Raw genomic sequence first — 22436 nt, 5'->3', positions numbered from 1 at the left:
CTAGCTGCACGGCAAATTAGCAGTGCTGAGTAGTCAAGGGTCAGATTTTCCCTCATGGGCTTCAGGAGCATCAGAGAAGAAAGTTACAGTAATGCTTACAGCATGGAAACCAGCTGCATTAAAATTTCACAAACAATTAGGTCTCTCTGCTATCATTCATCTGGCAATTTTTTACAGGAGTTCCCATCCCAAGGCTGGCCTGAGAATGATGCCAGACTGAGACACTTTCATTTCCTGCATAAAAGACAATTTATTTCTTCACTTACAAAATAATGATAGAGCGTTCACTAGCGTCACACAAACAGCTGAAAAATCCAGTAAAACCAAAACACTGTATTTTTAAAGCCTGTACAAGGAAAAATACTGTATCACACTAAACTCTGGCAAAGACAAACAAAGGCCAAATCTTAATTTCAGATTCAAAATACTAATTTAAGGCTTTGGACCCTTGAAAAAAAAAAGATTACACTGATAAATTCGTTCACATTTATGCTGTGCAATTGCATTTCCATGGTGTTATTTTCCTTTTTTTTTCAACAGCAAACAGCTGGTTTTTAAATATTGTATTCCAATGGATTGCTGCCATCAATACAACAATATCTGTTCTGTGCAATACACATTTTCATATGCTGCAGAGCACACAGAGAACACGTGGTACTGCTTTGCCTCTCCTTTCAGACACTTCTCTCACACAGCTCCTCTAATTATGGTAAAACCCTTGGAGATGAGAGACACTCTGGATGAGCTCAAAAAGAAAACATACATCTTGTGCACACCACAGTTTACGCCCACACCCTTTTCAGTCTGTCTGAGGAACTCATGTTTCTCATATTCATAGTATTTTAAGTTGACCGTACCTGCAAAAAAAGAGAAAAGGCTGCTGAAATTCTGACACCTGAGGTATTACCTTCCTTTCCTTCCCTCCCAGTATCATGCATCTTCCCTTTCACAATTACTTTTCTTGTTATGCTTCACAGTTTAAATTAAAAAAAAAAACAACAACACATAAACAGATCACTTTTTCAGCCCATCCTACAGTCTGTGACTTTATGACTGTTGGCACTTCCACATATAACGGATAAAAGCAACATTTTCCTGCCATGATGCTGTTTTTCACAGTGTGGTGTTTTCAGAGTGGCTTCCAGCTGCCAGTGCTCAGCTTTCAGTTGCTTTTTTGGCACTTAACAAACAGCTCCCACAGTCATTCAGTCAGTGTGGAGTGTCAGCCCCGGAGCTTCACAGTGGCACTTTCTGCAGGTCTGGGGCAAACTCTGTCCTGTTCTCGCAGCTCCTGACTTGGCTGGGCTCGGTGGCTGTCACCGATGCATCCATCAGGCCTGCTGAAAAGGAAGGGGCATTTCCCTTCCCTGTGGAGCTCTTGCTGCCCGCAGATGGGGTCACCAAAGCAGAGCTCACACAGTGGAGAAGAAACACAGTCCCCTCACAGATTCCTGGTAATCCAGCTGCACAGGGCTCCAAGCAGCAGGGCTTTGTTCAGGGAGGCACCCGGGGCCAGATGCCTCCATGCCGGCCCCCATCCCTTCAGAGGCTGGTGTCGATGGCGCCTGCTCTGGCCTTCAGGGTGGCCTCAGAGACGGTGTCCGGCTGCCCATCCCGACAGAAGAGCACAGCGGGAGTCTTGCAGGCCCACATGGCCACCTCTGCCCCGCTGGCCGGGCTGGACGAGGACACGGCGCTGCCCGGGGCTCCGCTGTGCCGGTTGATGTAGCGCTCCCGGACCCGCTCAGCCCGGCTCCGCGGCTCCGGCGGGCGGCCCGGCACCGACAGGTAGGCGACCATGTTGTTCCTAGTCCTGTAGCCGCCCTCCCGGCTGCGCCGCAGCAGCACCGAGATGTTGGGGTTACGGGCGGCGTAGATGAGGGGGTTGATAGCGCCGTTGGCCCAGGCCATGCCGCTGGCCACGGCGTCCATGGTGGGCGAGAAGGGCAGGCGGCCGGCGGCGGCGGCCAGCCCCAGGATGCAGTAGGGCCCCCAGCAGCAGATGATGGAGACGATCATGATGAGGACGGTGGTGGCCGTGCGCATCTCCCCGTAGGCGCGCAGCAGGTGCCCGTAGGTGGTGAGCGGCCGCACTCGGCTCTCGGCCAGCCGCACGGCCCGGCAGATGTTGAAGTGGCAGAAGCACATGACGGCGAAGGGCAGCAGGTAGCAGAGCACGATGAGGGCGGCGCCGTAGGGCGGCCCGAGCCGCGAGGAGCCCCAGGGCAGCACGTAGACGCAGCGGTAGGCGCCGGGACGGGCTTCGCGGCGCCCCTCGCCCGCCAGCCCGTACCAGGGCCCGGCCAGCGCCAGGGCGGCCAGCCAGACCGCGGCCAGCAGCTGCGCGGCGCGGCGCCGGCCCATCTTGTGCCGCGGCTGGCGGACGATGGCACAGTAGCGGTCGAAGGAGAGCAGGGCCATGGTGAGCGTGGCGGCGATGCCCAGCCCGGCGTGGAGCGCGGCGCTGGCCAGACACAGGCGCTGCCCGAAGAGCCAAGCGCCGGGCGGGCGGCTGAGCAGACTGAGGAAGGCCAGCGGCAGGCAGAGCAGGGCGCCCAGCAGCTCCGACAGCGACAGCGACAGCACGAAGGCGTTGGTGACCGTGCGGAGCTGCCGGTGCCGGGCGATCACCAGCACCACCGCCCCGTTGCCCAGCGCCGAGAGGGCGAAGATGAGCAGCAGCGCGGCCGCTTGCGAGGCCAGCGCCGCCGCCGACCACCCCGCCGCTCCCGCCGCTCCCGCCCCGCCGCTCTCGTTGCCGCCGCCGCCGCCGCCGCCGCGGGAGAGGTTGCCCGGCACGGCCGCCGCCGGCTCCATGCGCAGCCTCATGGCCCGGCCCCGCCGCGGCTGCGGAGGCCCCGCCGCTCCCGGCCCCCCCGGCCGCTGACGTCGCTCGGGCGCCGTTACCCGGGGAACCGGCCCGGCCCGGCCCAGCCGGACCCGGCGGCGGCGGAGCGGAGCCCCTAGAGACGAGCGGTGGGGCCGGGGGACCGCAGCCCACAGCGGCACCATCCCCTGGGTCCCCACAGATGTGCTCCCCTGGCAGCCCCGGTCAGCGCCTCTCCCCTGGCAGCCCGGTGAGCTCCTCTCCCCGCACAGCCCCCAGCCCGTCACGGAGGACCAGCTGCCCCCAGACTCTCAGCTGGAGGCCAGGACCATCGCCCCGGCTCACCAGGCTGCGGCTTGAGGGATCATCAGGTGTAAGATTGAGGGATCAGGCCAGGAACCCCCTCCACATGGGCAGCAGGACTCTTTCACCCCACTCTCATCCATGCTGTAGCTGCCTGCCCCTACCTGAAAATTTTCTTAGGGATGGGGGTAGAGAATAGGTAATGAAGGATGCGTGCCAGTTAATGCCTGAAGAACCTCCAAACATCCTGTGCTGGGCTTTGTGACTTGCTGTCCCAGCTCTTCCCAAGGAGCCAGGCTGGGGGCCTGATCAGGAGATGCCCAGAAGATGAAAACACATGGAAGAGTTTTCATCATCATGGAAGAGTGTGCTCCTGCAAGCACGGAGGATATGTGTGTCACTTCTTGTTCTCCTGGACCAGAGGCTGTATGGGACTTACAAGGGAGTTACAGGAAAGCTGGGAGCAGGAGCCCCAGACACCATCCTAAAAAATCTCTATTGGCAGCACAGCAGTCGCATAAATCAGGGGATTTTTGTTTCCTCCTGCTACAAAGTTATTTTCAAGCTGACAGAAGAAATTCCTCCCAGGCTTTTCTGTGCCAACCTTATCTAAGTTCACCAGTATGCATCCTTCTGCTGCACAAGCTTCCATGAGATGATCATTCTCATTTTCATGTCTTGTTTTAACAAGTGCCAGTTCCTCCCATGAGTGTCTTCATTTAACAAGCACCATTTTATCCAGAGACACAGTGGAAGTGACAGACTACCAGAGGTCTGAAGGTCTGCTCCTGCCACTGCAAATGCTTGGTTTTCCCCTGGGGGAACTCTGGCAAAGCAAGCACTGAGTGCACTCTGCTGCACAAGCTGCCCCTGGACTGGGACAAAAATCAGTAAATAATTAGCAGTCAAAGGTCCTAATGGCTCAGACTTTCAAACACAGCTGCTCCTGTTGAAAGTTAACCACAGGGTATTTGCAGCCAGTGGTCCAAGATAAGCAAGAGAGGAAGGCTTAGGGAAGCAGCACAGCATGGACACTCAGCAGGAATACAGGAAATTCTCATCAAATACCTGCATCCAGCCCCAGGATGCAGGAGAGCCCTGGTGGGGTGAAATGAGTGAGGAAGGGGTTGTCTGGACAGGCTGAGCAGGGAAGCTGGGGCATGAGACAGAGCAGCACAGCTGGCTGAGCAGGAGACAACAAGAGCTAGCAATTCAAACCCAGAATCATGACATGCTCAGCAGAATCCTGCAAATTGAGCTCTGGGAGTGAAAACAAGGAAAATGGCAGAGTTTTCAGCTGGCATTTAATAGAAATCTAATTTTGAAATTCATAATTTGCAGACACAGAGAAGGCACATAAATCTGAAGGCAGCTCTCCAAGATCAGCTCAGTTTTCTGTGAATTATGGGGAAGAAAAAGAAGAAGAAAAATACTACAGCATCTCAGAACAGCTTGTATGTGCTAATCACAGTGCACCCAATATGCTAATCACAACAGGGCAACAAGCCTGTTATCCTGAAATGTGACAAATGCTGTCACACCCCAAGGCTGTTCCTGTTGCAATGTGTGGAGAAGCAAAACAGAAATTCATGGGCAGGAGAAGCACAGCACCATCAGTGAGGCTCTGCCACCACCCGTGGCTCAGGTCACTTGAGGAAGAAGCCGTGTTTCAGTGGGTCCTCCTCTTCCACAGTGAAGGTGGCTGTGCCAGTGTAAAAGGCTTCTCCTGAGACTTCCACAATGACAGCATTGTAGTTCCCAAACTTGGCCTCCTGCAGAGGGATCAGGATGAGCATAGAGGCAACAGAAGGTTCTCCACTCTCCCAACCCCACAGAATTCCAGTGCTACCTGACATTTATGCAGACACCCCTGCCCTGGTGCATCCCAAAGCAGCCACACAACACAACAAGGCCCTAAAATCCTTTAAGTGCCAGGTTTGTGGGAGGGCAAGACCCACACGCACCTCCCTCCTTCCCGACACTCTTCCCTAGGCACAGAAAGGTTTTTCTGCTTCCCCACTGAGCACGTTTCCAGCAGCCCTTGAGAGAGGGGGAAAGTCCAGCACCAGCCACTTGCCTTCACTGCCTTCCCAGTGAACAAGGAGCCCGTGGTGCTGCTCTGGAAGGTTCTGCTCTGGTCCAGCTGGATGAGTCCCTTATGGTACTGCAGGGCAATGCGAGCTGTCACCCCCGAACCTGTTGGACTTCGGTCAACCTACAGCAGAAGGGATGAACCAGTTCTAGATTTTGGGGTTTAATACAAAGTGAGATTGCTCCCCTCAGTTCTCTCTGCCACCTTTACACTGCACTCAGGGGAAACCCCCACCCAGTCCAGGGTTTTGTAGAGAATCCAAATACATTACAACTGAGAAAGAAGGAAGAAAGAAGCAGGTTTGGGGTACTTCTGGACTGTGGTGGGCTTTGGCACAGTTAGGGATGGATGATCTAATAAACTGAGGCTATTTAGGAGCAGTTGAAATCTTCCCAGCATCATCTCAAAAGGACTCAGAGGGGCTGAGGTCACCTGCTCCATTCTCACCTCAAGGCAAGATTGGTTCTCCTTACACTGAGGGGGCTCCTGGCCAGTCTGGTTTTTAAAATCTCCAAAACCACAGTTTTGGCCAGCTTCTGAGGTGACCTGCCCCAGTGCTCCACACTCCTCACTGCTGGCAAGTCCAACCAAAACTTCCCCTGCCATTTATGTGATACCTTATGCACTGCAGACAAGGACAGAATTTTAACACCCCATTTCTTTCCTGTTGTTAATCCCCAGCAGATGTTCCCTGGATTAGGACTTTTGGGACATGTACTATGCTGGGATCCTGTCTCAGCTCCTGAACTCCTGGAAAATTTCAATCAACAAGTTTTGGGTATGAAGCTTTTTAAAATGCCACCATCTAAGTTGTGCAGAAGTATTTCTTCTATTAGGAACAAAACTACAATGTGTGCATCGACACTCAGCTCTCCGGGGACATGACAGCAGCACAAGCAATCACTGCCCAAACTAAGAACCAAAACAGTCTATGTTCTTTGCAGTGGATCTAAGGGACAAAGGGACAATTGTGTTGTCTCTTGTGCCTGAGAAGAGCTCATTTCTGTACCTGTTCATCTGCAAACACACAGATGTTGGTGGTGGGCTCCTCACTAAAGGCATCTTTCCCGTCTGTCAGTATGGTGCCGTAGAGGAAAGCCAGGTCTTCACTCTCAGGGTGATGAAGCTTGAACTGGAAACAGCACAGAGAGGGTCACAAATACACACAACAGCAGCAATGTGTGCAGTACAGCTTCTGTGGGACACCAGAGGAATGGGACAAAGCCACATGGCTGCGCTTCCACCTCTGCTTCACAAGTAACAGAGAGAAGCAGGAAGGCTCCTTCTCCCATCCTTGTAAGGACTCTGCAATTCAGCATGGGGCTGGAAGGATGGGACTCTCCCACTATCCTGAGTTCCAAAGGGAACATTCTGGGATACCACAGTGCTCATCCATACCTGTTTCTTCACTGCTTCTGTCACTGCACTCGCTGCACTGACAAGGTCTCTGGTCTTTGAAGAGCGCACATCAAGGCCCAGCTGCTCGGCGCTGAGGAAGGCGTAGAAAGTGCCACCATAGCCGATGTCAACCACCACCTTCCCATGGCCAGGGACATCAATGGCCAAGTCTGAGCAGAGAAAGGGAGGAAGGTGAGGAGGCAAAACTGCCGAGCCAGGGGCTTGCATAGAGTGAAGGAACACAGCCACATGCGAGGGCAGTGGATGGGGATGACAACTTGAGTACTCCTGTGGCATCTTACAGCATCCCTGATGACCACTGAAGAACAGTGGGACTAGGGAGACAATTGCCAGACGCTCCTCAGCCAGGCCACAAGCCCCCAACGCCGGCACGGGCACCACCAACCCTCCCCGAACACCCAGCGGTCCCCACCGGTGGCGGCAGCGAAGGCGGGCACGCTGTGGAAGCGCACGGGGTTCCCGCTGCGGCGGCCGTCCCAGGGCACGAAGGCGGTGACGGGCCCGCAGGGGCAGCGCAGGCGGACGGCGGTCTCGGGGCAGGTGGGCGCCGCTACCAGCCCGTAGTCGAGGGCGAAGCGGCCGAGGGCCATGACGGCGTGGCCGCACATGGCGCTGTAGCCGGCGCAGTGCAGAAACAGCGCCGCCAGGTGCGCGCCCTCCGCGGCCGCCCCGCCGCGCACCACCACGGCCCCGTACATGCCGGCGTGGCCGCGCGGCTCGTGCATCAGCGCCCGCCGCACGTGGTCGTGCCTGGCCGCCACCTCCCGCCGCAGCGACAGCAGCGACAGCCCCGCCGCCGCCGCCCGCTCCGCCGCCTCCAGCCGCGGGATGATGCGCAGCGGCTCGCCGCCCGTGTGCATCTCCACCGTCTGCAGCACCGCGCCCGAGGGCGAGTGCGGCGGCAGCGCCCGTCCCGCTCCGCCACCGACACCGTCACTGTCACCGCCGCCCCGTGCCGCCATCGCGCCGCCGCACCCCGAGGGACCACGCCCACAAAAGCGAGACCACGCCCACTCGGGCTTCCCCAGCCTGAGGCCGCGCCCACCCCCCCACCCATTGAAGTCCCGCCTCATGACCACGCCCATTCAATGACCACGCCCCGACAGGGGCCACGCCCCTTGGAGTCCCCGCCCCTTCGCGTTCCTGGCCCGCATTCCCGGGCGGAGCCGACCCGCGGCGGAAGCGGAAGTGCCGCGGCGGAAGTACCGGGGCCGCGGTTGCTGGGTTACCGCGATGTTCCGCGCCGGTAGGACGGGCCGGGATGGGGCACAGGGACGGGGCTGGGGATGCGGGTGGGGCCTGGATGGGGTTGAGGGTGTTGCCAGCGCTGGAGCGGGCCGGGACTGGCGTTCGGTGCCTCTCCCGCTAACGCGGCCCGCGCTCTGCCCGCAGCTGTGGACATCCAGCCCGCCTGCCTCGGGCTGTACTGCGGCAGGACCGTGCTGTCGGTGAACGGCTCCGTGGAGACCTACGGAGACTGCGGGGTGAGTGCGAGGCTGGGCCCGGTGCGGGATGGCTCAGGCCGGGCCCTGCAGGTCGGTACCGGGGGCCGCTGGGGAGAGAACGGCCCCAGACCGAAACAGGAGCTGTACCGAGACACGAGGTGCTGAGGGCTCGATGCTGTACCGGGCCTGGAAAAGCTGACACAGAACGGGATGGTGCGGGGAGCTGTGCCGAAATGAGTCCCTGTGCACGCCGGTTTTACCGGAGTGCTGAGGGAGAGCCAGAGCCGGGAAGGGCGGGATGAAACTGGAGAGCTGTGATTGTGAGCAGCCTGCTGAGGGAGCTGAGGTGAGAGGGAGTGGTGTGAGAGCAGGAGAGGAAAATGGTGGCTTGCATGAAGGCTTTTAATCATGCTTCACCCTTGTTTATATTAAATAAGAAGAGCCACAGAGAGCACGTGTAAGCTGAGAAATTACTGGGGTTATTGTTTCATGTCTTTAAAAATCTGATCTGTGTCTTTCCCCGAGCTGTTTTTCCATTAACTGCAGTGATTTGCTGTTGGTGGTGGCATTCTGAGTCCAAGCTCTGCCTTCTGCAGGTGTGTCCTAGAGGCCAAAGAACCGATGACAACAAAATCTGCAGGGAGTGTTTGGGATCTCCAGACCGCTATGACTGGCTGTACCTCGGCTTCATGGCCATGCTGCCCCTGGTCTTACACTGGTTCTTTATTGAGTGGTATTCTGGAAAAAAGAGGTTTGTGTACCCTTTCTCTAGATGAGTTGTTTAAAATTGGAAATCTTTTATCCACGAGCGATCAATCTGCGATGCTGAACTGAACTGTCCAGCAGTTTTCATAATCCTAGACTGGTTTGGATTGGGTGGGATCCTTAAAGATCATCCAGTTCCAGTTCTCTCTCATGGGCAGGGACACTTCCCAGCAGACCAGGTTGCTCAGAGCCCCATCCACCCTTGTTGTTGACTGAGCTGATATGGTTGCACAGAAGTTTAGAGCAGCTGTAGGAAGGTTTATTTACAAATTTAAGTGTCCTGCAGGGCACCCTGTCCAGTCACTGCCCTCAGGGCATGGTCTGTACCTCTTTAATGTGTCAGTGCACAGTCCAGCTGGCAGTCTGGGCTGGATTGGTTTCCCAGCAAACAGAAGAGCAGGTTGTATCATCCCCTCTCCCCTGGGTCAGTATCAGCAGGGCTGCACAGGTGCAATGAGAGGATGGGTTTGAGTTTTCTCTTTAGGAATATGTATTCTGGGTTTGGGTCTTGATAGCAGAACTGCTGTGGCCTTTACATCAGAGAAGTTCTGTAAAAAAGAGGTTTAAACCCACAGCTGCCTGTGGCCATTAGGTGTTAGACTGGAGTTTTTTGAGGAGTGATGGCTCTGGAGTGTACTGAGCTGTCCGTGGCAGGGGGTTGGAACTGGATTGTCTTTAAAGTCCCTTCTAAGCCAAATCATTCTGTGATTCTATGAGCACTGAACAGATAGGGGACTGGGAATGTTTAATATATGAATATTTCCCATCTTCAATGAGGACCTGCAGCTTTGGCAATTCTGCTTATGTCACAAGCAGCAATGTCACCCCTTCTGAGACGTGTGGTGCATCACCCTCTTTTCTTTTACACACTAAACCACCTAAGCTCTGTCAAAGAGCTTTCACACTGAGCAGTTTTTAACTCTGAAGAAGGCTCTGTGAGATTCCAGGGCTGTTGGGATTTGCAGGAGCTGGCAGCATGGTGTGGGAACCCAGGAAATTCTTCTGGCTGCCCTGGAGGACTCGAGACCCTGTCAGAGGGCTTGGAGACCTTGGCTCAGAGCCCAAGACCCCTGTGCCTTTGATCTTGACCCATGGAAAAAACAATTCCCAACCTTTATATGAAGAATTACAAGTCAAGAGATGTCATTATAGAGCTTGACACAGCACAAAGTACCACAGCTCCATCAGAAGGGTGCAAGGGAGGTTTATTATAGCAACATGTTGCTTTTATACTCTTTCAAGATATTTACATTCACTTAACATACACATTCACTGCCCATTGGTTATAGGAAAGAAACAAAGTTCTCAGTAGGTGATCAGGGAGCCACATCACTCTGTGAGCCAGCTAGAGTCCATATCTCTTAACTTCCTCTCCTTCATCACGTCTCCATGGTGACAACCTCGGTGTCTTCTTCAGGAGAGATATGGGGCTTTCCTTATCATCAGGAAGCCTTTGCTGGCTCACAAGAACAGCACAGAATGTCTTTCCTACAAAGAGAGTTTAAGTAGAATAATAGTTTGTCACAGGGTGAAAAATAGATTTTTGAGTTTTTTTAGAATGGGGGTTCAGGGAGCAAAGATGGAGGAATCTGGGTGTGTCCAGCCTTTCTCCTTCTTCTTGGCCTCCATCTTCTGGGTGATGTTGGCATTTTTAGATTGGTTTAGAGCTGAAGCTCACTGTCTAACATAGGTGATAGGTATTGGGAAGTTACTGTAAATAATGTACATGTAGTTTTTGGTATAAAAGGATAACACCCCCCCAAGGATGGGCAGTGTGCCTCAACCCAACCTGCCAGACAGACCTTGGCGGGTCGGAGAAAGAATTTCATAGATAAGAAATAATAACCTTGAGAACAAGAATAGGAGAATCCTGACTCCTTCTTCCACTGCTGGGCTGGGAAAAGAGACTTTGTAACGCATCTCAGGGTGGCTCTGTAGACTTTGTAACGCATCTCTGTGGCCAGCAGAGGTTCCCAGAGCCCGGCAGTGACAGTGAGACAGAGTAGAAATTTTCCAGAGTAGAAATCCATTTTGAGTTAGGTGAAATGTACATCTTTGAGTTAAGTCTGTAGTTTGAAAACATAGCTGTTTAGTCTGTCTGTTCTCGTAAAAAGCCTAGGCTCAGAGAAACTGCTTCAGTGAAGGACAGAGATAAGGGAGGGGGAGACAGAGGGAGACAGAGAGAGACAGACACTGCTGTGAGAGCAGGTGAACCTGACCTAGGAATTCTTTCTGATAAAGGAGAATTAGTGGCAAAGGTCATGGGAAATTTGTAAAAGTGAAGATGTATGAACCTATTGTGAAATTGCATGCATATGGATTTGAGAGGGGGATAAAAAGGGACCTGGATTTCCCAGAGATACACATTTCTTTTAAGGAGAGTAATCTCCCCATGCGTGCAGCGCTGTAATAAACATACCAGCTTTACAACTTTCACAGAAGTTGTGGAGTTTTGTTTATCATCTCTGCTAAACAACAGTGCTGTTGTCCCGCAGCTCCAGCGCGCTGCTGCAGCACCTGACAGCGCTGCTGGAGTGCAGCGTGGCAGCCCTGGTGACGCTGCTGCTCAGCGACCCCGTGGGCTCCCTGCACATCCGCTCCTGCCCCGTCAAGAAGCTCTCGGACTGGTACACCATGCTCTACAACCCCAGCCCCGACTACATCACCACCGTGCACTGCACCCACGAGGCCGTGTACCCCCTGTGAGTGTGCCCCCTGTGTGTACCCCTGTGTGTGTCCCCTGTCAGTGTGCGCCCCCTGTGTGCACCCCCTGTGAGTGTGCACCCCTGTGTGTGTGCCCTCTGTGAGTGTGCCCTCTGTGAGTGTGCCCCCCTGTGTGTGCCCTCTGTGAGTGTGCCCCCCTGTGTGTGCCCCCTGTGAGTGTGCCCCCCTGTGTGTGCCCCCTGTGAGTGTGCACCCCTGAGTATGCCCTCTGTGAGTGTGCACCCCTGTGAGTGTGCCCTCTGTGAGTGTGCCCCCCTGAGTGTGCCCTCTGTGAGTGTGCACCCCTGTGAGTGTGCCCTCTGTGAGTGTGCACCCCTGTGTGTGTGCCCTCTGTGAGTGTGCACCCCTGTGTGTGTCCCCTGTGTGTATCCCCTGTGAGTGTGTGGCCCCTGTGAGTATGTCTACCCTCTGTGAGTGTGCACCCCTGTGAGTGTGCACCCCTGTGTGTGCCCCCTGTGTGTATCCCCTGTGAGTGTGTGGCCCCTGTGAGTATGTCTACCCCCTGTGAGTGTGCACCCCTGTGAGTGTGCACCCCTGTGTGTGCCCCCTGTGTGTGCCCCTCTGTGAGTGTGTGCCCCCTGTGTTTACCCTCTGTCAGTGTGTACCCCCCTGTCAGTGTGTGTGCCCCCCTGCCTCTCCTGCCGAAAGTGTTCAGGTCAATGGCAACCAATCCCCTGAATCTTTCATGCATTGAGCTGTTTTACATGGATGTAGCAATTTTTAATGACTTTCTGAGTAATCAAAGGGAGTGACATAGCCCAGTTTCACACAATCAATTTAGTTGGAAAAGACCTCTTGGATCATTGAGTCCAACCTATGGCCCAGCACCACCACGGCACTGAGTGCCAATTCCAGTCTTTCCTTAAACATCTCTAGGGATGGTGACTCCATCACCTCCCTGGACAGCCCATTCCAGTGTCTGATCACCCTTTTTGTGAAGAAATTCCTCCTGATGTCCAATCTGAACCTCCCCATGTGCAGCTTGAGACCGTGTCCTCTCAGCCTATCACTATGTAGCTTAAAACTTTTTTTCTCTTTGTTTTCCTTTCCTTGGAAAGGAAACATCTTGACTGTTTCCCTTAAGGAAAATTGGACCCATCATTCTGTTTTTAAACCTTTTACCCATAAAGTCTTTAGAATTCACTGACTAACCCCAAATTCCTTGGTTGTGACCTGAGTCTGAGAAAACTGCACATTTTAAGGAATTTTTCTTTTTCTTCAGGTACACCATTGTGTTTATCTATTATGCCTTCTGTCTTGTGCTGATGATGCTGCTGAGGCCTCTCCTGGTTAAGAAGATTGCCTGTGGTTTGGGGAGATCTGACAGATTTAAAAGCATTTATGCAGCACTCTACTTCTTCCCCATCCTCACCGTGCTGCAGGCCGTGGGAGGAGGCCTCCTCTGTGAGTTCTCTCCTAAAAACACTCCTGAACACACCTATCAGTGCTCACTAAGAAAGGACTTAAAGGACAGAAGGAGGGGACACTTTTTGCTTTGGGAATAAGGATATTGTTTATAGTTATTTTGAGGAGTTTCACCTAAAAAGGTTGCTTGTTAGGAGCTCTGTCCTCAGCAGGCTCCTGACCAACACTGCTTTGCCTCAGCCAGTGCTGCTAGAGACTGTCCCTTTCCCAAAAAAGGAGAGAGGGTGTGAGAGAGGAAAGTACCTTAGAGTGAGCTGGTTCCACTTTTTGCTAAGGCAGAGTTTGTCTGATTTCAGAGATGGATTTCAGTGTAAATTTGGGGAGATTGCTGGAAGCCAAACCAAAAATAGCCATTCTTGTCACATTTGGAGAGGTGCCACAAAATCCCCACTCAGCCTGACTACTTTTCTCATTATCATTTTTCAATTTGTGGTATAAGCATTGAGTAACTCCACTGAGAAATAGCAGGAAACCTCAGAGGGAAGAGCTGTGCAGGTTGTGCTTTGCTGACCCTCACATGCTAAGAGGCAGCTAGAGCAGCTCAGTTTGCTTCACACCTGTGGAAAAACTCTCTGCTGAAGGATAAGCTGTGCCATTTTTTTGCCTGCTAACATATTGCATGTTTGCCTTTAGACTATGCCTTCCCATACATCATCCTGGTGCTCTCTTTGGTTACACTGGCTGTGTACATGTCTGCTTCTGAAGTGGAGGTGGGTAAACATGTTTCCTGTGTTAAAAGAGTAAAAAAGACTTGAATGAGCAGAGACCACTTTGTCTCTTGCCTTTTCTCAGTGGTGTATTTTACATTTAACCCTTTTCCTTTATCCCTTCCCCTCTTGGCTGGAGGAATCTCATGTGAGAATTCCCTCTGATGGTGCACTGAGAAGCTGGGTGTGTGCTGGAAGGGCTCAAACCCAGGAGCTCTACCTGTCACACCTCTTAAAAGTCATATGCTGGCTAACAGGCTGAATGCTAACAGGAAATTGTGTTTATTTTGCAAGTTTTTCAAGGATCTGCTCGTGAGGAAGAAAAGGCTCGTTGTCCTCTTCAGCCACTGGTTACTCCATGCCTATGGAATCATCTCCATTTCCAAACTGGATAAGCTTGAGCAGGACCTGCCTTTGCTTGCCCTGGTACCTGCCCCTGCCCTCTTCTACCTGATGACAGCAAAGTACACAGAGCCCTCACGGATCCTCTCCGAGGGTGGGAATGGACACTGAAAGGAGCCTGTGCCAACAACTCTGTCCCAGTGATCTGGATGAAGCAATTTCAGTGCTTGTCATGCTTTGGAAACTTCTGTTTTCAAAAAGAACTTGTTTGTGTGCCAGACTTCTGGTGAAACACCTCTGGGTGAGACTGTATAATATTAAAAAGCTGCACTTTGTATTCTTCCTAAGTATCTGGTATAGATGGAAAGCAATGTCTTTTTATCTATTTATCACTGTGAATCTGTGTAAAAAGCTTGTGACACATCCTAGTACAATGGTTTGCTTGTGTATTGTTCATTTCCTAGCACGATATTTGAATAAAACAATAGAGCCTGGTTTTCAGTAGACTTTAATAAAAAAAAATAGAGCTTGAATATACCAGAGAACTTCATTTTTCATCACATACTCTAGCTTCTGTCCCCCACCAGTGGAAACAGACTGTCTTCTTCCTTCCATCAAAAGATAAAACGTGCATGATTCCTCATGATGTCTGAGTCTGACTGCTGGAGAAGAAATGCACTGTAAAAGAAGAAGAAGAAATGCACTGTAAAACTCTCTGTAAGGTAGAATTTGTGTGCTTCATATATGGAGACCTTCCTGGAGATAGATCAGATTAAAGATTTTCTTTTTTTGGGAGTTGGGTTAGTATTGGTCACCAAAACTTGACGCTGTAGAGGGTCTAGAGGAAGATGCAGAGCAGTGCTGAAGGGCCAAAAAGAGAACCAAAACTAAAGATCCTCTCAAATTAACCTCTTTCACTGTATGGATCACTGGCTGTAACAGTGCATATTTTGATATGTCTGTGACAATAATGCTTTTTTCATTCTATCACCTGCCAGCACTGCTAAGGACAGAGTCTGCCAGGAGCTCAGAGCCTTTGAAAGGTGTCACCTCAGCCAGGCTGCCTTGAGTGTCACTCTCCCCCATGGAAGGGTTTTGTACATCTGATATGCCCTTCTTCATAGCTTTATGTGAATTTTTTATTATTTTCATGTGAAATGCCACTTGACAGGCTTCACTGCACCTAAAATTGTGTGCAAACTCACTCTTGCATGCAGAATTGAGGTTTTATTTAGGGATTGAGGAAGTAATTGATCTTAAATCAAATACTGTCTGTATTGCTGTGTACAATGTTTAATTTGCAGACACAGTGATCTAGAAGAGAGTTTTAAAAGTATGGGATTAAAATTCATGTTAAATACCACATCTGAGGACTTCACTCCTCCATGTGTATTTCTGTGTGGACTATGTGTATTTGGTTTAAATGTTATGCTGGATTTTGTTTAAATATGTTTAAATACTGTGCTGGATCTTGTTTGTAAAAAGAAAACTAGCAAGTCCCAGGTAAAGAGTACATATTTTGCTAGGTCTGGAAAAGAGTGTGTTGATTTTGAAAGCAGAATGAGGGATTCTATTAAAAGCAAAGCTTATGGGAGGGCAGTGCACCCCATGGACCTTGCCTGGCACCTCAACCACTGACCTTTCTGCTGGACTCCAGTGCTTTAGCCTTCAGCAAAACCTGGAATGTGAAATACAAATTAATAAAGCCTTTTATTATCCCCCAGTAGCAATAAAAGAATTATAAATACATATATAATGGCAGCCACAGAAACAGCAGTACAAATTGCTCACACAAAAATTTTAAAGAATATAAACATAAATTAACCACAGTCCTGCAGTGATCACCACCCAGCCACAAGCTGCAGGAGTTGAAGTCTGTTAGTTTTATTTATCCTTTGAGGAAAAGCAGAGAGTTCTGGGAAGATAAGTGATGCTCAGACTATTTTACAGCCCACTCATTGCTATTACCACAGCTCTTCAGTTAAGAGTTAAAATGGGGTAGATTGCTGTGCCTAAAAATTAAAATATAAGGACTGAAAGATTTTCTTAAAAATGTCATCTTGAAAAGAAAAAAGTATTTTTTCTTTTTTTTTCTTTTCTATTTTTTTTTGTTGTTGTTGTTTGTTTTTTTCAAGTAGTTATTAACATGTTACCATGAAGCACTGTCAGGTCATTCAGGCTTTTGCCTATTGTTACCTTGAGTTCACTGCAAAAATATCTTATTTTATTATTGCTCTGTGAAAAAAATAATTACAACTGAATATTACTACACTTTTCTAAATATTTTCCAAAGAGTTTCACTGTTTCTAGAGAGATCAGGAAGAATAAAATGAGTTTTTGGTTATGGAAATACAAAGGTTAATGTATTCCTCTGACATTAAAAAGACAGTTTTTCTTTCAACAACATAATTCATTTGACCCTGTTGAACAAATTTTAGGAGTTTCCAAAACCAACACAAACTTGTGTCTATGGCACCAAATAAAATGGGTGAGAACAGCCAGAGCAGCACAGGTCATGCTCAAACAGGGAAACTTTTTCTCCTTTGCTCCCACAAAATTGTGTTGACTCAATAATGTTGGATGAGCTCTACCAGTACCCAGCTAAATTTCATCTTGGTTCCAGACAGATATCATCAGACAAAGCTGATAGCCAAGGGCCTGAAAGATGTACAGAATCATTTCAAAGCATCAATTCCACATTTCACAGCCTGTTCCACACCTCAGCTGCATCCCAGGCCTTTTCCTACAATCCTTGGCTGAAAGCACCAGACACAGGATATTGATTATGCCTCAGGCAGGTACCTTGCCCTTGGATACTCCTCTTTGTTTCCTTCCAAACTTCATCTCTCTTTTCTGCAAAGCAGAGAAAAGGTTTTTAGACAGTGTAATGACTGAACATTAGACTTAGGCTGTTATGAATAAAAGCAGGGTCTGTCAGTAACTGATTGGCTTAACCAGTCTCCCTTTTTTCCTTTTTTTCTGTTTTTTTTTTTTTCTTTTTAAAATTTTGTATACTTGTCTTTTGTTTCTCTCTTGGTTTCTTCCAAGATTAACCTGCTTAGGTTTAATTCCTCTTTTTTTACAGTAGTAGAAAAAATACTGAAAGTAATCTCAAAAGGTCATCTTAGTCCATCTCTGTTGTACAGCAGAATAATTAGACCTAAGATCCCCTGCCAGATGTTTGATTTGTCCTTAAAAACCCTGGTGGCAGAAATACTCTGTCTCTGCACAACTCAGACAACTGATTCCAGTTTGATTCCAGGGCCTCCCTCTCTGTGCTGTCAGTGCTTTCTAAGGGCCTTCTTCTTCTGTAAAATCTGTTCTGTTCCCAGTTATTTGTCTGAAAAAGTGGGCAAGGAGAAAAGCTTACTCTCCTGCTAGGAATTTTTTTATTTATTTGATGGTTTCTGCCATGCCTTCTCTTAGATTTACCTGTTTTAAATGGAAAAGTTGCACATTTATTCAACCTTTTTTTCATCATCTTTACTGAATTCCTCTTCAATCTCAAAATAAACTGCATCCTCCTTTAAACTCCAGGTCTGTCCTATACCAAAGCTACAGGTGAGAACACACACCTTAAACCTTGCCAGGCCACCTTTTCACACACACTGCTCTGACTGCTGCCTTTTTCATTGCTGCAAGTCTTTGTTGACTTAAGTTCAACTGTTCAGCTTTAATTCTGTTTATCTCTTCTTGAATACCTCCCTCATGATGGATTTGCACAAACAACTGTTTCTACCTAAATGCAAAACCCACATATTTTTAAAAAATTATTATGAACATTTTTCCCCTTCAATTAATTTTCTGGCTTGCTAAAATAATTCTTAATTCTAGTTCTGCCCTGCAGAGGGTGCTCCCACTCTTATCATGTTTGTCATTTGCAGACATGATAAGCATTTGTTCTGTCCTATCACCTGAGTCCTTCAGGAAAAAACAGATTAATTCCAGTATGAGGCCAGACCTCCTGCAAACCAACAGGAATCATTATTCCATTCACTTAAGCATGGGTAACAATTATCAAGGGTGATTTTTCCAACAATTTTGGTTCAGCCTGAAAAAGAGGCAGTTGAAGGGACATAGATTAAAGGTGTGTAAAAATCACACACACCTTTGCTGGAGCAGTTGAAGAGATGAGTTACTGTATCTCATACTACAAGAACTGCAGGATGCCAATAAACTTTTGAGACAGCAGGTTTAAAACAGGAGAATTCTTGTCCTCATTAAATAAATTATATAAGTTATTAGGGAGGATAAATGTATATGTGAGCTAAAAGAATCAATCAGTGATAGGAGAACACTGCAGTGAAGATCCAGCATAGCATAAAATTCCATCAAAAGCTATTAAAATGCAGATATCATCCTCATCCAGAGAAGTTCCTGACACTCCATTTGTCATGGAGATTATACAGAAGAGGGGCCATTCTATATTTGACTGTTCTTGCATTACTTCTCCAAGGAGGACAATTGATCACTGCAGAAGACAGGATCCTGGTGGGACCAGCTCTGAGCCTTACCCAGCAGGGCTATTTTGGGAAATGAAGCTGATTTGAACTTCACTCACCTATTTCTGATGAGCACTTAAATATAATCACGAGTAGCTCTGGCCAAAAAAGAGTCTAATTTGATGAATGTGCATCTCTCAGCATAGTGGAGTCTCATCTTGGTTAAGGCCAAAGAAACACAAGTCACAAGTTAAATGACTTTTCAGTGGAAAAATACATCCCTTCAGTTTTGCTGCAGTAGGTGAAAACACAGAAAGGGAGGGCAGGAACAATCTATGCAGGCTGGGAGATTTGGAGAACAGAGACACAAAATGATACCCAGGAAATAAAGCCAAACAAAGGAATGAAACTGGGCCCAGGATGTGAAGCAACACAGGACTCTGAACTCATTTCTGTGCAGGACTTCAATGTCAAGTGCTGCACTACCTGTTTTTGTTCCCTCTGAGACTCTGAACTTGGGTAAACCTGTCATATCCACTCCTGTGATCAAAGTCTAGAGACATCAGATAAACTCAAAGTATAGATGTTTGGATATTCTCACGGGCTTTATTTTTTTTTTCCCTTTAATAAAAGACTGTAGCAGAAAAATCAGCATAAAAATGAAAAAAAAAAAAAGTGAAATATGGAGAACAGAAGAAATGGCTCTCTTGGTAGAAACAGGTGTGTGAGGAAGGCAGAGAAAGGTGAGCTGAGTCTCATTGCTGTGAACTACTTTGATATTTTGCATCACTGTAATGGTCCAAACAGAGAAGAATGAGCTTGATCTGACATGGTTCCTACAAAGGAATATATTCCCCTCACACACATCACCTCCATAACACAGCATGCAGACTGAGGCATTTTGCAGATTAAAATAGTGGAGGGCAAGTGCAAGAAATACTGAAAGCCCCTAAAGAAAATGGAAGAGAAAAGGAAGTAACTTCAGTTGTTTCATCAAAATGGGATGAAATAAAGCAAAATAGGAAAAGTTAAAAAAGGAGAAAGTGTTACCAGTGTGTCACTGAATGAAAATAAACAGTTACAAATGCTTTTTATACCTAGTTATGTTCAGGGCACAAAAGAAGGAGCAATCCTCTGATAGCAGTCTCATTTAGAATGGATCATATTAAGGGAAAGACAGAGTAGGAAAGTACCAAGGTATATTTGGCATCTCTTTTGTATGTCCTGCTTAGCTCAGCTGCCAGAAAGAGCATGAGAATGAATCCAGCACAATGGTTTACTCAGCAGTGACAGCCTAGCCCTGATTTTTAGGGATGCTTGAGGAGTTACAGACCATGGCTGTCCTTGGTGATGTGGGAGCACAACCCCTCCACCAGCAGAGTGAGAACAACCCTCAAGGCCGGCTGTAAATCCACCTGTCTGAGGTCAGACATGCACAGAGAATATTTCCTGCTCTCCTGGCATCTGATTTGTCCCGTCTCAGCTCAGACTGGTGACCAGGAGTCAGACAATTCCCCTGGGGACAGAGCATCTGCTGCAGACCAAAGGAGCTCTGGAATCTTTGGAAGCTGCACAGTTCACACTCAGCATTTCAGTGCCCCAGTTTCTTTGGGAAGGAAGCTCCTCTTTGTTCCAAGGAACAGTGATAGCAGCCTTGGGGGATGTCTTGACCACCATCACTCACTCCAACAGATTTATTACAATAATTCAGAGGAAACTTCAACCAGTGCCTAAAATGGGGAAGGCATGACAATGAAGGATGGGATGGTAGGCATGCAATATCAGTGGAGGCAGTGTCCTGGTTTGAAAAGCCAGGTGTCTTCTAAGGAAGGCAGGAGCCTCCCCTGAAATGGAAAATGTAAACCCCCTCCCTCTGAATTGTTATAATTTTGAAATTAAGAGGCTCTCAGGCAAAGATATAGGAGAAGGAATAGCAGTTCTTTATTAGGGAAGAAAATAAAAATAAAATAAACAATGCAGTGATAGAAAACAGCACTGCCAGAGTCAGACCATGCCCTGTCCCCTGTGTGTCAGGGGGTGGCACAGCCCCATCGCATGGGGGCTCAGCCCTCCTGCAGTGCCAGCTGTGGCTCTGCTGGAGCAGGGATCCTGCACAAGGGGGGAGTTTTCCTCTGCAGCTCCAGGGCTGCTGGAGATGGGCCTGGGCTCCCTCTGGCAGTGCAGGGCAGCAGAAGCTGCTCCTCTGGGAATGCACTGGGCAAAGGCTGCTGTGCTGTTCCCAAAGCTCAGATTGTACCCAGGTAGGAATGCTTGGCTCCTCCCCTGGGCAAAGGATGATGTAATTTTTATCAGTCATGCACTGGCACTCACTGGCCCATTAACAAAAGATATTTTCCAGAGGGAGGATTGGTTGTGGAAGAGATAAAGAAAACTGCCTAATGAACAGAAGATAACTGCCCCAGTTCTGTCAGATGAGAATAGAATTCACATCCCCGCCTACATCTTGAAACCCAGGACAGGCAGGTAAGTGCAGGAAAATGAAAGAGACACAGGGAATAGGAATATGGGTGATTGGGGCCACTGTGAATGCTGCAGAAGAGCAGGTGGAGTGGCCATGGAATGGGGACAATGTGGCTCCCAGCTTGTGCTGCCCAATCCCAGCATGGCAGAGTTTTTCATGGCCCAGCCTCTTGTTTGATCTGTATATTTCTGGAGGAGAGGTTGTGGACACAGCCAGGAGAGCCCCTGTGGACAGATGAGTGTAGAGCCCCCAACAAATTTAGCTTTTCCCCCCACACACAGTGAAAATCAGTAAAAACATAAAAAACACATGGAGGAAGTCAGCCAGGATGACTCTGAAATCTGCACACTCAACTTTCCAGACCAGGAACCCGACCTCATCCCTGCTGACAAACCTCCCACACCCATCTGTCTGCCCCATGCTCTTACTGCACATTTAGTCCCTCCCAAATCCACATCCTAACCTCATCACCCTCTCTTCCCTTGCATCCCAGCACACAAAACCTCTCCTCCAAGCTCATCAGACCTCTCAATGCCTCTCAAGCCCTTCAACATTAGTCCATGGTCTCAGTAGTAAAAGCTCTGACCCAGGACAAATATATCTCTCTTACCTTTCCAGGTTCCTTATTAAAATCCTTCTTTCCCTGGGAAATATTTGATTGTAAAAGCAGCAACTCAGAATCAAGCTGAATCCTAACAGACAAAACCAATGTAGGCATATTTAGGAGATTGTTAAAAAAAAGAAAAAAAGAAAAAAAAATCGTGCATTCTAATTTTCAGGTCTCTCATGTGAATATAAGATGTGTCTACATGCTTTTGAGCTCTATTCCATTCCATCTTTATTCATGAATTCCCTCTGATATATCTGATGAGAATAAAACTGGCAAAGAGGGCAAGGACATACAGAACTGGTAGGATTTCTGCTACAAGGACTTAAATTATAAGTCAAGGCAGGCTTGTGGGGAGAGGCAATATTTTCCATGGAAAAAGTACACAGGGAGAAAAGAGATGCTTTCAGGTAGGTAAAGGATAAAAGTTTGAGCACAGATTTATACTTCTCTCTTGGGTGAACATTGTGCATTTGTGTGATTTACAGGATACACTCAGAACAAGGGGTAATTGTTTCCTTTTTTAATTTCCTATACAAAACAGGGGTTGTGCAAGAAGCACGAGCCTACCTAGAGAAGTGTATGAGGAAAGAAATCTGATACAGAGGAGGAAAGGATAAACCAAGGGGAAAAAAGAGGAATAAGAAACCCCAGCACCCTTATAGCAAAAAAATACAGAACCAGAAATCCATCTTGACCAGGCTTGGGCAACATGTAGCAAAAAATGTGAAGGAAAAAATGCATTGATGAGATATTTTCTTTAAATCAACTCAACTGAGCAGCTGTAAAAATGCAGCACAAAGGGAAAAAAAAAAAAGCCAAACCAAAGAAAAAGAAAAAAGAAACAAAAAAAAAG

General features: G+C 48.7%; 3 protein-coding genes across 4 annotated transcripts; 1 reads left to right on the top strand and 2 right to left on the bottom strand.

Annotated features, from left to right (window-relative positions):
• Window positions 1-225: 225 nt before the first annotated feature.
• Window positions 226-2829, bottom strand: GPR135 (G protein-coupled receptor 135). Its single transcript, XM_066552162.1, has one exon. It carries the CDS (start codon window positions 2827-2829, stop codon window positions 1543-1545), a length of 1287 nt encoding a protein of 428 aa, XP_066408259.1. The 3' UTR covers window positions 226-1542.
• A 1588-nt stretch (window positions 2830-4417) lies between these two features.
• L3HYPDH (trans-L-3-hydroxyproline dehydratase) lies at window positions 4418-7610 on the bottom strand. Of its 2 annotated transcripts, none has more exons than XM_066552283.1 (5): window positions 7054-7610; window positions 6621-6790; window positions 6232-6354; window positions 5208-5345; window positions 4418-4902 (listed from the first exon to the last, which is right to left on the bottom strand). In XM_066552283.1, the coding sequence occupies exons 1-5, from the start codon at window positions 7601-7603 to the stop codon at window positions 4777-4779; spliced, it is 1107 nt and encodes a 368-aa protein (XP_066408380.1). In that variant the 5' UTR covers window positions 7604-7610; the 3' UTR covers window positions 4418-4776. The 2 variants fall into 2 exon arrangements, with proteins under 2 accessions (XP_066408380.1, XP_066408381.1); XM_066552284.1 differs by having other exon boundaries at window positions 7489-7610.
• A 201-nt stretch (window positions 7611-7811) lies between these two features.
• Window positions 7812-15419, top strand: JKAMP (JNK1/MAPK8 associated membrane protein). Its single transcript, XM_066552606.1, has 7 exons — window positions 7812-7887; window positions 8034-8125; window positions 8683-8837; window positions 11347-11553; window positions 12798-12979; window positions 13634-13710; window positions 14002-15419. The coding sequence occupies exons 1-7, from the start codon at window positions 7875-7877 to the stop codon at window positions 14218-14220; spliced, it is 945 nt and encodes a 314-aa protein (XP_066408703.1). The 5' UTR covers window positions 7812-7874; the 3' UTR covers window positions 14221-15419.
• The last annotated feature ends 7017 nt before the right edge of the window (window positions 15420-22436 follow it).

Source organism: Molothrus aeneus, chromosome 6 (genome assembly GCF_037042795.1).
Source record: "Molothrus aeneus isolate 106 chromosome 6, BPBGC_Maene_1.0, whole genome shotgun sequence".
NCBI lineage: Eukaryota > Metazoa > Chordata > Aves > Passeriformes > Icteridae > Molothrus > Molothrus aeneus.
The sequence above is the reverse complement of the archived record's forward strand: the minus strand, read 5'-3'. Positions and strand labels throughout refer to the sequence as shown.

What these genes read in the sequence shown, in the direction of transcription:
- GPR135 (XM_066552162.1), bottom strand. Translation starts at nt 2,829, where the DNA reads ATGAGGCTGCGCATGGAGCCGGCGGCGGCCGTGCCGGGCAACCTCTCC.
- L3HYPDH (XM_066552283.1), bottom strand. Translation starts at nt 7,603, where the DNA reads ATGGCGGCACGGGGCGGCGGTGACAGTGACGGTGTCGGTGGCGGAGCG. An exon ending in CGCCTTCGCTGCCGCCACCG is followed by an intron (nt 6,791 to 7,053) that starts GTGGGGACCGCT and finishes TTCTCTGCTCAG; the next exon opens with ACTTGGCCATTGATGTCCCT. An exon ending in GTGTGTTTGCAGATGAACAG is followed by an intron (nt 5,346 to 6,231) that starts GTACAGAAATGA and finishes CTTCTGCTGTAG; the next exon opens with GTTGACCGAAGTCCAACAGG.
- JKAMP (XM_066552606.1), top strand. An exon ending in AGACCTACGGAGACTGCGGG is followed by an intron (nt 8,126 to 8,682) that starts GTGAGTGCGAGG and finishes TGCCTTCTGCAG; the next exon opens with GTGTGTCCTAGAGGCCAAAG. An exon ending in CGTGGGAGGAGGCCTCCTCT is followed by an intron (nt 12,980 to 13,633) that starts GTGAGTTCTCTC and finishes GTTTGCCTTTAG; the next exon opens with ACTATGCCTTCCCATACATC.